Source organism: Lichenostomus cassidix, chromosome 19 (assembly GCF_008360975.1).
Source record: "Lichenostomus cassidix isolate B80296 chromosome 19, HeHo_3.0, whole genome shotgun sequence".
NCBI classification, from domain to species: domain Eukaryota; kingdom Metazoa; phylum Chordata; class Aves; order Passeriformes; family Meliphagidae; genus Lichenostomus; species Lichenostomus cassidix.
The window spans coordinates 6,773,732-6,788,785 of record NC_139499.1 but is presented as its reverse complement, the minus strand read 5'-3'; the positions used below and the strand labels follow the sequence as shown (position 1 = coordinate 6,788,785).

At 61.6% G+C, this 15,054-nt stretch overlaps 1 protein-coding gene across 22 annotated transcripts in view; it reads left to right on the top strand.

The window, feature by feature from the left end:
* The window catches only part of MYO18A (myosin XVIIIA), a 36,296-nt gene that overhangs the window by 10,921 nt on the left and 10,321 nt on the right, over positions 1–15,054 (top strand). For 6 of the 22 annotated variants that reach the window (XM_085078333.1, XM_085078331.1, XM_085078319.1 and 3 more), the window contains 31 exons: positions 73–780; positions 972–1,034; positions 1,234–1,338; positions 1,724–1,864; positions 2,398–2,454; positions 2,980–3,067; positions 3,197–3,306; positions 3,386–3,562; positions 3,652–3,862; positions 4,064–4,206; positions 4,860–4,960; positions 5,049–5,112; positions 5,221–5,365; positions 5,719–5,739; positions 7,268–7,444; positions 7,522–7,612; positions 7,698–7,890; positions 8,286–8,372; positions 9,003–9,144; positions 9,309–9,468; positions 9,547–9,733; positions 9,819–10,053; positions 10,887–10,996; positions 11,085–11,150; positions 11,394–11,522; positions 11,976–12,119; positions 13,082–13,171; positions 13,257–13,376; positions 13,452–13,563; positions 13,664–13,791; positions 13,902–14,056. In XM_085078333.1, the coding sequence (XP_084934459.1) occupies positions 73–780; positions 972–1,034; positions 1,234–1,338; positions 1,724–1,864; positions 2,398–2,454; positions 2,980–3,067; positions 3,197–3,306; positions 3,386–3,562; positions 3,652–3,862; positions 4,064–4,206; positions 4,860–4,960; positions 5,049–5,112; positions 5,221–5,365; positions 5,719–5,739; positions 7,268–7,444; positions 7,522–7,612; positions 7,698–7,890; positions 8,286–8,372; positions 9,003–9,144; positions 9,309–9,468; positions 9,547–9,733; positions 9,819–10,053; positions 10,887–10,996; positions 11,085–11,150; positions 11,394–11,522; positions 11,976–12,119; positions 13,082–13,171; positions 13,257–13,376; positions 13,452–13,563; positions 13,664–13,791; positions 13,902–14,056 (4,460 nt within the window). Of the gene's footprint in view, positions 1–72; positions 781–971; positions 1,035–1,233; positions 1,339–1,723; positions 1,865–2,397; positions 2,455–2,979; positions 3,068–3,196; positions 3,307–3,385; positions 3,563–3,651; positions 3,863–4,063; positions 4,207–4,859; positions 4,961–5,048; positions 5,113–5,220; positions 5,366–5,718; positions 5,740–6,796; positions 6,809–7,267; positions 7,445–7,521; positions 7,613–7,697; positions 7,891–8,285; positions 8,373–9,002; positions 9,145–9,308; positions 9,469–9,546; positions 9,734–9,818; positions 10,054–10,886; positions 10,997–11,084; positions 11,151–11,393; positions 11,523–11,975; positions 12,120–13,081; positions 13,172–13,256; positions 13,377–13,451; positions 13,564–13,663; positions 13,792–13,901; positions 14,057–15,054 lie in introns of all 22 variants that reach the window. The other 16 variants (XM_085078330.1, XM_085078329.1, XM_085078336.1 and 13 more) reach the window with 13 other exon arrangements.

The window sequence follows — 15,054 nt, the reverse complement described above, 5'->3', positions numbered from 1 at the left end:
CCGGGCACCAGCATGTCCCAAACAGCAGTGGAGGCTGGACCTCCACTCACACCAGTGTCCTTATGGCTGCAGTCAGAGAGCCTGAAGGATGTGGCATCTGCACCCCCGAAAGCTGAGCCCTCAAAAGCTGAACCCCCAAAGGCTGATCCCCCGAAAGCTGAGCCCCCAAAACCTGAACCTGTGAAGAGCCCTGAACCCGCCAAGAGCCCCGAGCCACCTCCAGGGAGAGGGAAGAGCCCTGAGCCGGTGATGAACGGGGCAGCCGTGAACGGGCTGGAGGGCTCGGCCAGTGAGGCACAAGGAGACGATGGCCAGGGGCTGTCCCGCCGCAAGGTGGTCCGGGTGGTGCGCAAGGTGGTCCGTAAAGTCCTGCCAGGCGAGGACACCGGCAGTGCCAAGGAGCCAGGGCGAGATGCCAAGTCTCCTGAGCCAGTGCCACCCCCAAGGAAGGAGGAAACAGGCCGTACCGGTGTCCCGGCTCCCCCAGCGCCACCGCCTCCCCCTGCTGTGGTGCCTTCAGCCCCTGCCAAGCCAGAACCCAAGGATGAGATCTCAGAGGGGCTCAAAAGCCTCATGGCAAAGGGCAAAACCAAGGAGCACCGGCCACGGCCCCGGCCAGGGGACAGGCAGAAGTCCCATGAGCCGGCTGGTGGGGACACAAAGCTGTCCCTTTCCCCGGGCACTGAAGCCAAGCCCGAGCCACCCGTGCAACCTTCAGGAGGGAAAGCGGAGCCGGCAAAGGCATCTGCTCTGAAACCCACGGCCCTGGAGAGGCACAAGGTACTGGTGTGTGCACAGCAGGGGATGTGGGTTGTGCCCTCAGTGCAGCATGGTGTGAGCTCACCTGCGTGGTTTGCAGTGGTTTTGAAACACGTGATGTGGGGGGGGGGTCACTTTTTGGGGGCAATCGTGTGTGCAGTGGCCACTCCATCATGCTGCCCCTTGTCTCCCCTCCATTTCGTGTGGAGAAGAAGCTGCAGACCAGTGAGAAGCGGCCGACCCCTGTGAAAACTGCCCCAGCACCCCCCCAGCAGGTGTGTAGGAGTGGGGACCCAAGTCCCTGGACACTGTGGGTACGCACTGGTACCCTGTTGTGCCTTCACCCTGGGACCCCCAGCACTGATGGGCTGCAGAGCTGGGAAAGCCTCTGCCATGGCCCCGCTGGTGCCCATGTGCCAGGGTTATGAGGGCTGTGGGGCAGGTGGCCTGGAGCTAATGGTGCTCTGCCTCCAGGCTGCCCCTGGCCCTGGCTCCCCTGAGCCCGCGACCGTGCTGAGCCCATCAGAGGAGGCACAGCTCCGGCTGGAGAGGATCTTCACCACTTCTGTAATTCCAGAGGTGCTGGTGCTTGCGCGTCGCCTTCCCAGTGGGCAGTGTGTGGCTGCCCCAGATGTGCCGTGTGCTCTGCACATGGTGACTGTACCCCTGTGTCTGGCTGCCAACCCCATGGTCCATCTCTGGGTGACACTGGCAGCAGGGAATGGAGGACCAGGGCTGTTGGTGGGTTTGGGGATCATTGCCCAGACCTGCATGCTGGCAATGGGGAACTGCTGGCATCCCCACGGGGGCTCAGGCACACAGTGGTGGCTGGGATGGATGATGTCCCGGTGCTGCTGTGTGAATCATGGCCTTGCCAAGGCCCTGTGGCTTGTTAGGGTGCTGCTTCTGCTCTCTGCCTCTCACCCCTTCTCTTCTTTCTCTCCTCCTTCCTTGCTGCCATTAGCTGGACCCCACCGCCTCTGCCTCGGCACCCAGACAGGTACTGTACCCCTGTCCTCAGGAGCCCTCTGCCTCCACCAGCGACCCCCTGCCATCCTCTGTCTGCCGCTGGGCTGGCATCTGTGCCCGCGCCTCGTGCTGGAGCGTAAGGCTTTCCCCATCCCACCCTGCTCCGTGGGCTGCCACGGGGCCGGCAGGTGCCAGGGCAGCCAGGGCTGGGTGCCTCTCCCCTCCCCAGCAAGGCTGTGCCGGGAAGCCAGACATCCCAGAAGGGTGCCCTCAGTGGAGGTGGCACAACTGGGGTGGGCAGGAGTGTGGAGCTCCACACAGTGTGAAGGGGCAGAGTGCTGGCACAGGCAGGATGCATGGCTCGTGCTGAAGCAGCCATGGCACATGGTGCTGGCAGAGCTCAGAGCGGGTCAGCTCAGTGACCCCCCAGCCCCAGGGCTTTGGCAGCACGGCCTCATGGCCAGCATCCTTCCCAGCTCCATGTAGGTCCAGCACTGCACTGGGCTTGCTACCCTGCTGTCCATGGTGGTGGCCGTGGCACGAGGAGTGCCCGCAGGGTTTGGCACAGCGGTGCTTTGCCCCTGCTTGCTCTCCATGCCTCTTTCCGTGCTGTGTGTGGGGCAGGGCTGGGCCCTTCTCGCCTTCACCGCCGTCTCTCGGCCTCGCCAGGGTCCAGTGGATGATGTGCCAGCAGCTCCCCTTGGCCCCATCCCTGCTGCAGCTCAGGTTTGGCTTTAGGGCTTGTCCTGCTCTCCTTGTGCCAGGGACATCCCCACTGTGCCGGCCATGCCAGCCCAGCATTTCCCATGTCACAGTCCTGTGCCATGTCCTGTGTGCCTCCATCGTGTGCCTCAGAGTGTCCTGTGTCCCTACAGCATGTCCCTGCGGCATGTCCCGTGTCCCCATAGCATGTCTGGTGTCCCCACTTCCTGACACGCAGCTGGCATGGGTGGCCTCTCTCTGGGCTGTGGTTTGGGAGCTCGGCCACTCCAGGCTTGCCTGAGGTGGCTGTGGTGAATGTGCCTGTGGGTCACTGTGTCTTTATGTCTGCCCCAACCTGTGGCAGGGACAGCAGGCAAACTGGGGACATGTGCTGGGAGGGTTTGTGGCTTTTGGAGGTGACCTGGCTGGCCAGCACGTGGTCTTGTGGCCAGCCAGCCCTGCTCCCTTCCAGTCCCAGGGATATGGGGAGGGGGTGAGACAGAGCAGAGGGCAGGTGACCACAACCTCTCCGCATCTGCTGTCCCACAGGCCAAGACGGAGGAGCAGATAGCAGCTGAGGAGGCCTGGTATGAGACTGAGAAGGTGTGGCTGGTGCACAGGGATGGCTTCTCCTTGGGTGAGCCACGGGCACTGCTGGAATGCAGTACTCCATCCTTCCTGCAGCACAGTGAGCCCCCCTGACCCCATGGGGGTTCCCTGGGGGGCTGCCAGCACGACCCCTCTGAGTGCCCTTTGCCCCTCACAGGCAGCCAGCTGCAGCCAGAGGCAGGCAGTCCCCTGCCTGAGGGCAAGGTGAAGGTGAAACTGGACCACGATGGAGCCGTCCTGGAGGTGGAGGAGGACGATGTGGAGAAGGTAGGGCTGCGGGGCGGGGGGCTGGCGGGGCAGACCCCCGTTCCCCTCCTGACCTGTCCCACCTCAACCTTGCTGCCAGGCAAACCCCCCATCCTGTGACCGTGTGGAGGACCTCGCCAGCCTCCTCTACCTCAACGAGTCCAGCACGCTGCACACACTGCGCCAGCGCTACGGCGGCAACCTCCTGCACACCTACGCCGGGCCCACCATGGTCATCATCAACCCGCTGAGCTCCCCCTCCATGTACTCTGAGAAGGTGACGCTGTTGCAGGGGGACCCTGGAGGGGACAAGTGGGGGTGGCAGGGTGCTGACCATCGCCTGCCCTTTTTGCCTGTCCCCACCAGGTCATGCACATGTTCAAGGGGTGCCGCAGGGAGGACATGTCCCCTCACATCTACGCGGTGGCGCAGGCCGCGTACCGCAGCATGCTCATGAGCCGCCAGGACCAGGCCATTGTCCTGCTGGGTGCCAGCGGCAGTGGCAAAACCACCAACTGCCAGCACCTGGTCCAGTACCTCGCCACCATCGCCGGCAGCACCGGCAAGGTCTTCTCCGGTGAGTCCCCTTGTCCTGGCTGTGCATGCTTCTCGCTTTGCGGTCACAGCCCCACACACATGTGCCAAATGGGCTGTCACTGTGTCACACCAGTGCCTTTGCCGCGCTCCTGGGGGCTGCTGTGGCACAGAGCACGGCACGGGAGCAGCAGCACCCTGCCCACTGCACAGCCCCTGCACTGCTTCGCTTCTCTTCCCGCAGTGGAGAAGTGGCAGGCTCTCTACACCATCCTGGAGGCTTTTGGCAATAGCAGCACTGGCATGAACGGCAATGCCACCCGCTTCTCCCAGATCATCTCTCTGGACTTCGACCAGGCTGGGCAGGTGGCATCTGCCTCCATACAGGTGAGGGGGTCAGGATGGCTCCCCCTGCATGGGAGCTGGTCCTTTCTTGTCTACGTGGCACCCCTTGATGTGTGAGCAAGCGCACCAGAGTGTTGCCCAGAGAAACTGTGGCTGCCCCATCCCTGGAAGTGTTCAAGACCAGTTTGGACAGGGCTTGGAGCAACCTGGTCTGGGGGAAAGTGTCCTTGCCCATGGCAGGGGTTTGGAACTTGGTGATCTTTAAGGTCCCTTCCAATCCAAACCATTCCAATATTCTTTGATTCTCGTGGTGTTTCCTACACTGCAAGCTCTGCTCGCAGCGCTCTGGCATCCTGCTCTCACCCTTGTTCACACCCAAATCGGATGAGCTCCCTATCCTTGCTGAGTTAATCCCTTAATCAGAGGATGTGTCTTCCAGACGCCTCCCTGGTGTGATAACAGCAGAGCCCTTAAAACCCAGGAGAGCCACTCCGTGCTCCTGTAGTAGGAGGAGAGATACTCATGGGCTGCTTGGGTGATGTTTGCATTCACATAGTGCCCTGTAGTGGGAGGGAGACCCTCACAACTCTATGGGGACCCTGGACAGCCAGCAAGGGTGAGGCTGGGGTGGGCTGGGGGCTCTCAGTGGGAGCAGGGCACTTGGGGACAGTTCCTAACTCTCCCACCTCCGCCAGACACTGCTGCTGGAGAAGCTACGTGTGGCCCGGCGCCCGGCAAACGAGGCCACCTTCAATGTCTTCTACTACCTGCTGGCCTGCTCTGACAGCACCCTGCGGTGAGATGGGGGCTGAGGGTATGGTCCCCGTCTTGGGGAGTCTCTGGGACCTCCCCCATGAGGCCAATCGTGGTGTTTATCCCTGCAGGACTGAGCTTCACTTCAACCACCTGGCAGAGAACAATGTCTTCGGCATCGTGCCCCCCTCCAAGGTTGCTGCTGTGGGGGGCTGTGGGAGGGATAGGGGTCTGTGGCCCATTTGAGTGTGGGGGAAGGCAGAGCTGGGCTCCCAGACTGATGACTCTTGTTGTTTTCCACAGCCAGAGGAAAAGCAGAAGGCAACCCAGCAGTTCAGCAAGCTCCTGGCAGCCATGAAGGTGATGGGCATCTCAGGAGATGAGCAGAAAGCCTTCTGGCTCATCCTGGGGGCCATTTACCACCTGGGAGCCGCCGGGGCCACCAAAGGTAATGAGCTGGGAGCCATTAACAAGGGGAGGTTTGGGACTGATGGATGTGAGTGGTCTCAGAGCCATCACTGGTGCCTTGCAAACAGTCCCTCCAGCACAGCTGAGCCCTGGGGGTGTGTAAGGTGGGCTGTGTCACCTGAGGGGCAGTGCCCTGCCACCCTGGGTGCTCTGGGACACCTAGTTTGGTCCCCATGGTCGGGGTGGTCTTGTTAACTGCTGGGAATTGAACATGCCCAGACCCTGGGCCAGCCCCTGCCAATCTGGGGGAGTGGGGGGCCTGGGTGGGGCTGAGGGAGTTGAGGGGATGACCCCCATTGCCAGTGTAACATTTTTCCTCCATCCTCCTCGCAGAGCCGCTGGCAGAAGGAGCTGGTAATGGGCGTGGGGAGGGCTCTGCTCTGGGGGGTGCTGTGCAATGCTGGTTTGGGGACTGAAATGGGGGCCTTGGGATGCTGCTGGTGTGCTGGGACCAATCCTGACCCTGAGGGGGTCCTGGCAGCCCCAAATTTGCCTGCTGCTCCTGAGGACTCCCAACACACTCCTGTCAGCACCGTTGGTGGTGTTTGGGCAGGGCTGCCCTGGCACACAGAGCTCACTGTGGGTGTGAGTCTGCCTCCCACAGCACCAGCTTTGCTCTCTGTCCCTGGAGGTGGCAAATTTGGCTTCGGGGGCTGCTCTTCTCCCCCTGTGGCTTTCTGTCTGTTGTGCTGGAAGCTCCTGTGGTGCTGCATGCTGGCAGGCGAGCTGGGCATGGCACCCCCAAAATGGGTACCTGGAGAGGGTGGCTGCACCCAGGGGATTTGCAGCCCTGGGGGGAAGGATGAACTGGAGATGAGGAGGGAGAGACCAGAGGGGTCTGGATGCACATTGGGGTGCAGGGCTGGCCTGTGGGGTGTTCATGGGGTGCAATGCTGGCTCATGGGGTGCTCTCAGGGCACTAGAGGGCAGCAGGGCCCTGCTGCAGCCACCACAGTGGGATGCTCAAGCAGCTCTGGAGCCTCTTCACAGGATCTTGCTGGGGGGGGAACCCTAGATCCTGCTGGGGGGGGGCATTGCTTCATCCTGCTCGGGGCAAGCATCCCAGCCCCAGGTCTGCACTGCTACTGCTGAAGCCTCCCCTGCACCTCGTGGACGCTGGAGGTGCTCAGAGCCAGCTGAGTTGCTCCATCCCCACAATTTCCTTGTCTCATGCTGGATCCAACAGTGGCTCCCCACACACTGGGGCAGAGCTGAGCTGCTCCCCAACGGTGCCTGTGGTGTGGGGGCTCACAGGGAGGGGACTCCCGTGCCGGGTTGGGGTGCCTGGGGAGGGGGCAGGCATGGCATGTGCGGTGGCGTGGCGGCAGGAGGGTGTCCCCGTGCCGTCACGTGCCGTTGTTTCTAACCCCTGTCTCTGTTTGCATGGTGCATGCTGCCCTTTGCAATGCAGACGCCGACGAAGGTAAAGTCCCGTTCTCCGCTCGTGTCTCTGGCTTGTCCCCACCCCGTGCCACTGCCATCCCGCTGCCCTGTCCCTGTGTGTCACCATTAACCTGCTCCCACTGCCCCCAGCATCCGTGTCTCTGTGTCTGTCCAGCTGTGTTGTGGCTGAGTGTCACCAAGCAGGGAAATGTCCCCGTGTGGGGTGGCTCAGATCCCCAGAGGTCCCTGGGTAATAGTGGCAAGGGGTCCCTGCTCCACTCCAGTGTGGCTCTGTGCTCACTGCTGCACTAGCTCAAAGTCATTCATCCCCCGTCTCCACTAGACCCCAAATATCTCTGTCTCCTCAAACCCCAAAACATGTGCTCCTGCTGTGCCCAGCATCCCCAGCCTACTCTGAGATCATCCCAGGCCTGTTTGGAAGTACTCCCTATTTTTGGGGGTGGCCTGGCTGGCTCTGAGGTCCCTTCTCCACCCTCAGCTGGGAGGAAGCAGTTTGCACGGCACGAATGGGCTCAGAAAGCCGCTTACCTGCTGGGCTGCAGCCTGGAGGAGCTCTCCTCTGCCATCTTCAAGCACCAGCCCAAGGGCACCCTGCAGCGCTCCACCTCCTTCCGGCAGGGCCCCGACGAGTCTCCCCTGGGGGACAGTGGCACAGGTAGGGTGAGATATGGGGGGACAGTGGATGGCCCCAGGGAATGCCAGGCTGGGGACACTCAGGGTTGCTTTGGCCAGGTCCCAAGCTGACAGCGCTGGAGTGCCTGGAGGGCATGGCAGCTGGCTTGTACTCCGAGCTCTTCACGCTCCTCATCTCCCTCCTTAACAGGTACGTGCTGGGTGGGTGGCGGGAGAGCTGGGGGGTGCCTGGCAGCACCCACTGATCCCGCTGCGTCCCTTTGTGCTCCCTGCAGGGCGCTGAAGTCAAGCCAGCACTCAGTGTGTTCGGTGACAGTGGTGGACACCCCCGGGGCACAGAACCCTGAGCTGGCGGGGCAGAGCCGCGGGGCCACCTTCGAGGAGCTCTGCCACAACTATGCCCAGGAGCGCCTGCAGCAGCTCTTCTACCAGCGCACCTTTGCCCGCGAGCTGGAGCGATACAAGGAGGTACCAGGGACATCACCTCCTCCATTCCTGCCCTCCCATACCCACCTACGTGTGCCTTCTGATTTCTTACCCAGTGGTCACTCTGGACCAGTCCAACCAAAGCAGCTCTGACATGATGCTTGGTGCCCAGGGCTCTCTCCTGTGTTGGCTGTGGGATGTGGCATAGGAGGGCTGAGATGGGAGGTGGTCTAGTGGCCATGGGGGGTGGTGATGATCGTTCCTGCTCCATCTCAGCACTGACAGCCTGCTGGGACCCTTCCTTGTGTCCTGGTCCCCTGTTAGCACCCAGCATCATCCTAAACCCCGTTGAGACCAACACCCTGATGGGCTCACGCTTCCTTATTGCTGCTCCTCTGTGGTGTGGGCACTCACCTGCTTCTGTTCCCCCTCACCAGGAGAACATCGAGCTCACCCTGGCTGATGCTGAGCCAAGCTCCTCTGGTTCCATAGCTGCTGTAGACCAGTCCTCACACCAGGCACTGGTAAGCACCTTCCACTCTTCCTCCCAGCCACATCATGGCAGCAGATGGGTGGCTTTATGGCTCTTTGGTGGTCAAAAGGGGAAGGAAAGGGCCTGTCCTGAATGCCTGGCTATGAGAGCATGTGTGTGAGTGTGTGTGCAGCCCACATCCTTGGTGCATCCCCCAGCATGGTTTTCCTCTCTTGCCCTGGGAGCTGCCTATGCTATGGGGAGGAGGCCCAGAGACAGTGTGTGATCCCTGGGTTGCTCCAGTCCTCAAAGTGCTCTGATCCCAGGGATGTTCTGGTTCACAAGGTGCTCAGGTCCCCACCATCCATGGGCCCCCAAGGTTCTCCAGTCCTTGGGATCCTCCAGTCCCTACTGGAGGAGGCTGCAGAGACCAGGGGTGCTGCTGGCATCATCCCTGTCCTGAGTTTCAGCCCAGCACTGCATTTCCCATCTCAGTGAGATGTGCAGCCAGAGTGTCCCATATGGACTCTTTCCCTGCTGGGTCTCCATTAAGCAGGAGCCCTCTCTCACAGTATGAGATTTCATGCTCCCTGGGTGGCCCAGGTGCCCTGTGTCACCCCATGTCCCTGCCTTGGGGGGACACTGGTGTGCTGGACCAGCTGCCAGTGTGGTGACCTTGCAGGTCCGGTCACTGGCCCGCACGGACGAGGCACGGGGGCTGCTGTGGCTTCTCGAGGAGGAGGCACTGCAGCCAGGTGGCAACGAGGACACCTTGCTGGAGCGGCTCTTCTCCTACTATGGCCCTCAGGAAGGGGGCAAGAAAGGTATGGAAGGGGTGCCTGGCACTGTAGGGGTATGTCCACCAGACCAGGAGCAACCTCTGTAGTGGAAGGTGTCCCTGCCCGTGGCAGGGGGTTGGAATGAGATGATTTTTAAGGTATTTTCTGGTACCCATGGCTGAACCCACCGGTGCTGTGTTTCTCTGCAGGGCACAACCCGCTGCTCCCCAGTGACAAGCCCCGACATTTCCTCCTGGGCCACAGCTCGGGGACCAACTGGGTGGAGTATGACGCCACAGGATGGCTCAACTACGTCAAGCACAACCCTGCTTCACAAAACGCCTCTGTCCTGCTGCAGGAGTCCCAAAAGTGAGCGGGGTCCTTGGGTGGGAGCATGGCTGGGGGAGAGGTGACCCTGGGGGGTGACATGCCCTCCGTGCCCCGCAGGAAGGTGATCAGCAGCCTGTTTGCCGGGCGCGGTGGCTCGGCGCTGGTGCTGTCGGGCTCGGTGGCAGGGCTGGAGGGTGGCTCCCAGCTGGCCCTGCGCAGGGCCACCAGCATGCGCAAGACCTTCACCACCGGCGTGGCTGCCGTTAAGAAGAAATCCCTCTGCATCCAGATCAAGCTGCAAGTGGTGAGTGAGGAGGTGCCGGGGGTGTCCCTGCGTCTGGCTCAGACATTGCTGCATGTCACCGCTCACCCTGCTGTCACACCCGCAGGACGCCCTCATCGACAGCATCAAGAAGTCCAAGCTGCACTTTGTGCACTGCTTCCTGCCCAAGGCGGGGGGCGGCGGGGACCCCCAGGCTGTGCCGTGCCGGCGGGTGAGCGGCAGTGAGCTGGAGCTGCCGGCAGAGCACTGTGAGGCCGGGCTGATGCAGCTGGATGTGCCCCTCCTGCGCGCCCAACTCCGCGGCTCCCGCCTGCTCGATGCCCTCCGCATGTACCGCCAAGGTGAGCCCTGGCAGCAGCACCAGGATGTGGACAACATGGAGTCCTGGCTGCAGCTCCACGCTAGAGAGCCAAAGACCCCTGGGAATCCCTTCAGCACGTGCCCTTGCTCTGAACTCTGGAGCCTCCCCAGGATGATCCTGTCCCTGTCCCCCCTCCCCTGCTGGGCTGTTATCTGCACTGGGGACAGCCGTGGCCTTAATTGGGTGTCTCCACTGGTACCGCTGGCTGCTGGCAGCAATCCCATTGGCATCCAGCCCCTGTCCCACTGGAAAGAAGGCCTCTGGGGTGTGCTCAGCAAAGCACTTATCGATATATTGGCTAGTTGACCACCCAGCCGAGGGTTTATTGCTCGGAGGCCGGACCCTTCCAGCCATGATTGGAAATCAATGCCACCTGCACACCTCCTGGATCGATGGCCGTGACCAGCCGGCCGTGCCGGGGTCAATGTCCCCGTCAATACCTCATCGTTAATTAAGATATGGAGGCTCAGTGCTGAAGCCTGATGCAGGAGTTGGCTGTGGCTCAGAGTGGAGCAGGAGCAGGACTTGCACAGGCAACACGTGTCCCTGTTCCCCCCCCGAGATGGGATGTGGCCACTTTCTTCTCAGATCCCAGCCAAAATTGCTGGAGGATGCAGCCAAGGCAAACCCCCTGGGGAGGCTCAGGGCATTCTAGCTATGCCTGACCCTGTGGGGAGCTTGTGTCACGTTGGGTGACCCCATCAGCTCTCCCAAAACGTGAGCCCCAGCATGTCAGGGCACATGGGGCTGTCCCTGGCCATCCCCCAGCCATCCTGGCTGCCTGCACAGCCCTGCTCTCCCTTGCTTGCCCAGGTTACCCCGACCACATGGTGTTTGCGGAGTTCAGGCGGCGCTTTGATGTCCTGGCCCCACACCTGACCAAGAAGCATGGGCGCAACTACATCGTGGTGGATGAGAAGCGGGTATGTGCCCCATGTCAGATTCACTCTTGTGGTCTGTGAGTCCCTGCACCCCAGGGTGCCTGGCCCTGACACCTTTCCCTCCTTGCAGGCAGTGGAGGAGCTCCTGGAGTCACTGGACCTGGAGAAGAGCAGCTACCACATGGGCTTGAGCCGGGTATGGTGCCCGACGTCTGGCGTGGGTGTGGGCAGGGCTGTGCGTCACGGTACGGTGGGACAGCAAAAGGGCAGCACTGTTCGCTCCCACCCACGGCATTCCTGGTGCCTGGGGAATAAAACCCCGTGGTGGGACAGGATCGGTGGCTGTGGAGGGGAGAGACACATCCCCACCAGCGGGAGGGTGGCACGGTGTGGCTGGAGGGATGCCGGCACCCATAGCCATCCTGCTCCCCTCCCGCAGGTGTTTTTCCGGGCTGGATCACTGGCCAGGCTGGAGGAGCAGCGGGACACACAGACCAGCAGGAACATCACCCTTTTCCAGGCAGCGTGCAGAGGCTTCCTGGCACGGCAGCACTTCAAGAAGAGAAAGGTTCGTCCCAGTGACTCTCCCCTCCCCGCTCTGCTGCACAATTTCGCCTAAAATGGGCAGCGCAGCCTTTCTGCGCCTCCTGGGCCAGCACCTCCTCCTCCCGCCTCCCCCGGAGCTGTGGGGGGCCAGGGGGAACCGGGGGGCCAGGGGGAACCGGCAGGGAGGCTGCTGGGCATCGCCGCGGAAGGATGAAGCAACACTTCAGCTCCTACTTTTATCATTAGAGAAGGTGTAAAATAGGCATCTCACAGTGCCTCGCGTGCCTGGGATTAGTGTTTAGAGGGGCTGGAAAGGATCAAACAGCAGATTCACTGGTGCAATTAGCCCAAATGATAATGAAGGGAAGCATGCCAGAGTGCTGGCAGGGGTGCTGAGCACCCACCCACACCACTTTGCCCTGCTGTCGGCCCCATACTGACCCCATACACCGTGCTGACCCCGTGCCCTGCACAGATCCAGGATTTGGCCATCCGGTGCGTGCAGAAGAATATCAAGAAGAACAAAGGGGTGAAGGATTGGCCCTGGTGGAAGCTCTTCACCACGGTGCGACCCCTCATCGAGGTGCAGCTCACTGAGGACCAGATCCGCGGCAAAGACGTGGGTATCCATGCTGGGGATGCTGGATGGAGCAGGGAGGGCTTGGGGGAGCATTGGTCCTGGGCAGGGCCCCGCAGTGGGGTGGGATGCAGGACCCCATGGTGGGGTCACATGCAGGAGCTAGCAGTGGGGTGGGATGCAGGGTCCTGTGGTGTGCTGGGATACAGGATCCCATGGTGGGTTGGGATGTAGGAGCCCATGACGGGGTGAGATGCAGGACCACGTCTGCCTGTGCCCCGTCAGCGCCAGGCTCGAATTGCTCCCTAATTTGCGAATCAGCATGTCATTAGCATCCCGAGAGCCGGCTGTTGCTTGAGCCCAATTACAAGCGTGGAGAATGGAAATGAAACCGTGTGCCGAGAGGCAAATGCGGGGGCTCCGCTCGCACTGGCAACCAGACACTGGTGCGCCCGCTGAGCACGGAGCTGCCACCTGGCTCAGCTTTCACCCCGACCTGCCGGGGACAGGCACCTGGTGGGGGCACCTGGTGGGGGCACCTGGGCCCCCTGCTGCCCCCCCAGCCTGCACTGGGACCAGAGGAAGAGAGAGGAAGATGTTAGCAGCCCGACATGCCTCCACAGCACTGGCTGGTGGTCCTTGGGCATCCTGGTGGGCTCCCTCCCTCCCCACCTGGGCTGGGTGCACCCAAACCCTTCAGCGAGCTGCTGATGGGTGGATTTGGTCCCACCTCCTCTCACGGAGGATGTGGGTACCCTTCTCCAGCTTTTCTGGGACTGCCTGGCATTTCGACACCATTTATGGGGTTGGAGTCGGCACGACGGCGGAGCGGGTTGGGGAAAGTCCCTGCCCAGCCCTTGGCAGGGGAGAGCAGCCCCGGGGAGCCCCCACCCTGCCCATCCTGTGCTGTGGGGGTGCTGGGGAGGAGCAGAGAGCTGCCAGCCTCCTACCCGCCAGCCTCTTCCCTGCGCCTGCCCCCTCCCTCACCGCCCGCTCTGTTGCAGGAAGAGATCCAGCAGCTGAAAAGCAAACTCGAGAAGGTGGAGAAGGAGCGGAACGAGCTGCGGCTCAACAGCGACCGCCTGGAGAGCAGGGTAGGTCCTTGCTGCTGCCGGGATGGGGTGCAGTGCTGTGCCAGCCTGCCTGAGCCCATGGCCCCATTCCCCCTGCCGCCTCCAGATCACAGAGCTGACGTCGGAGCTGACGGACGAGCGGAACACCGGCGAGTCGGCCTCCCAGCTGCTGGACGCTGAGACAGCCGAGAGGCTGCGGGCTGAGAAGGACATGAAGGACCTGCAGGTAAATGTGCCCCTCCCTGGCCTCATAGAGTCTCTTGTCCCCGCTGGAGCTCACCACAGTCATGTCCCCTCCCAGGCCAAGTACGATGCCCTGAAGAAGCAGATGGAGTCAATGGAGATGGAGGTGATGGAGGCTCGGCTCATCCGGGCGGCCGAGCTCAACGGGGAACTCGATGATGATGATTCAGGTACTGTCCTGCTTCCAGTGCTGGCTGCTGGAACACTCCAAAGTGTCCCCCTCCCTGTGCCACTCTCACAGCCCCTTGTTGAGCCCATTTCCCCACACAGGTGGCGAGTGGCGGCTGAAATACGAGCGAGCGGTGCGGGAGATCGACTTCACCAAGAAACGGCTGCAGCAGGAGCTGGAGGACAAGCTGGAGGTGGAGCAGCAGGGCAAGAGGCAGCTGGAGCGCAAGGTGAGTGGGGCTCAGCCCTGGGGTTTCCCTGGACCCCTCAATGGGGTTAGGACAGCAGGGACATGGTGGCATCCTGGAGTCCTCATTGCCCTCCTCGGCTCTGCCCCCAGCTGGCAGACCTGCAGGCGGACAGTGAGGAGAGCCAGCGGGTGCTGCAGCAGTTGAAGAAGAAGTGCCAGCGCCTGGCTGCTGAGTTGCAGGACACCAAGCTGCACCTCGAGGGACAGCAGGGACGCAACCATGACCTGGAGAAGAAGCAGCGGAGGTGGGGACTGTGCGCTGGCCGTGGGGGGGACACGGGGGACACGCCTCTGGCCAAGTGGCATTACCATTTTAGCAGGGATTTGGGCACCTCACCAGCTCCTCATTGGCTGAGGTGTTTCCAGCAGGATGGAGCTGCCCAACTTGGATGTGTTTGTTGTGGGGGGGATACCCATGCCATTTTGGGGGGCTGAGAGCTGGGTGACCCCCCATGTGGGGTGATGCCCCATGGTGGAGGCTGCTAGTGCCCTGCATCTCCGCTCGGCACGCGCTGCCATCCCGTCCCCTCTCCCAGCCCCAAAGTTTGCTAACGTTATTAAGCAGCAGGGACGCTTTCATCTCATTATGGTAATGATCGCACACACAAATACAGCGAGAGAATCCAATCTAATTAATTTCAATTTCCGCGGATTGGAGTCTGTGCTAATGCAGCTGTTTATTACCCAGCGGGAGGAAAAATGGGGATTAGCTGCCGAGGTGTTTAACGCAGGTCACAAACTCAAGCACGGGGTTGTTTTCCAAGCCCCAAAGGCAGTGATTTCAGAGCAAACCCGGCTGATCCCATCCCAGGGGCATTTGGAGAGACTGCCACAGCACTGCCTGGCTACAGGTTGTGCTGAGCACTCCTCCACCAGGGGCTTGTGTCCCCTCTGAGGCTTGTGTGTCCCCTTTGGGGATGGGACCAGTGCCACGTCATGTGGAACCCAAGCGCTGGGATGGAGCTGTGAGAGCCAAGCTGCCTCGAGCCCATCTCTCCTAGAGATCCCTCCATATCCTGCTTGGAGGGTTTGGTGTCCCCAGCTGCCTTGGAGTAGCCAAGCCCTTGTCATTTGCAGCCACAGTCCCACAGACACGTGCTGGCTCTGGAGGACAGCTGAGGTGCTGCTGGGGTCAGTTCTGCAGGTGCTTCACTCCCCATTAGCGTGGAGCGAAGGCGTTGGGAGGAGTTTCCCTGAGTGACTCGGTGCCACTGTGCTTGCAATTAAAGACTCGTCAACAGTG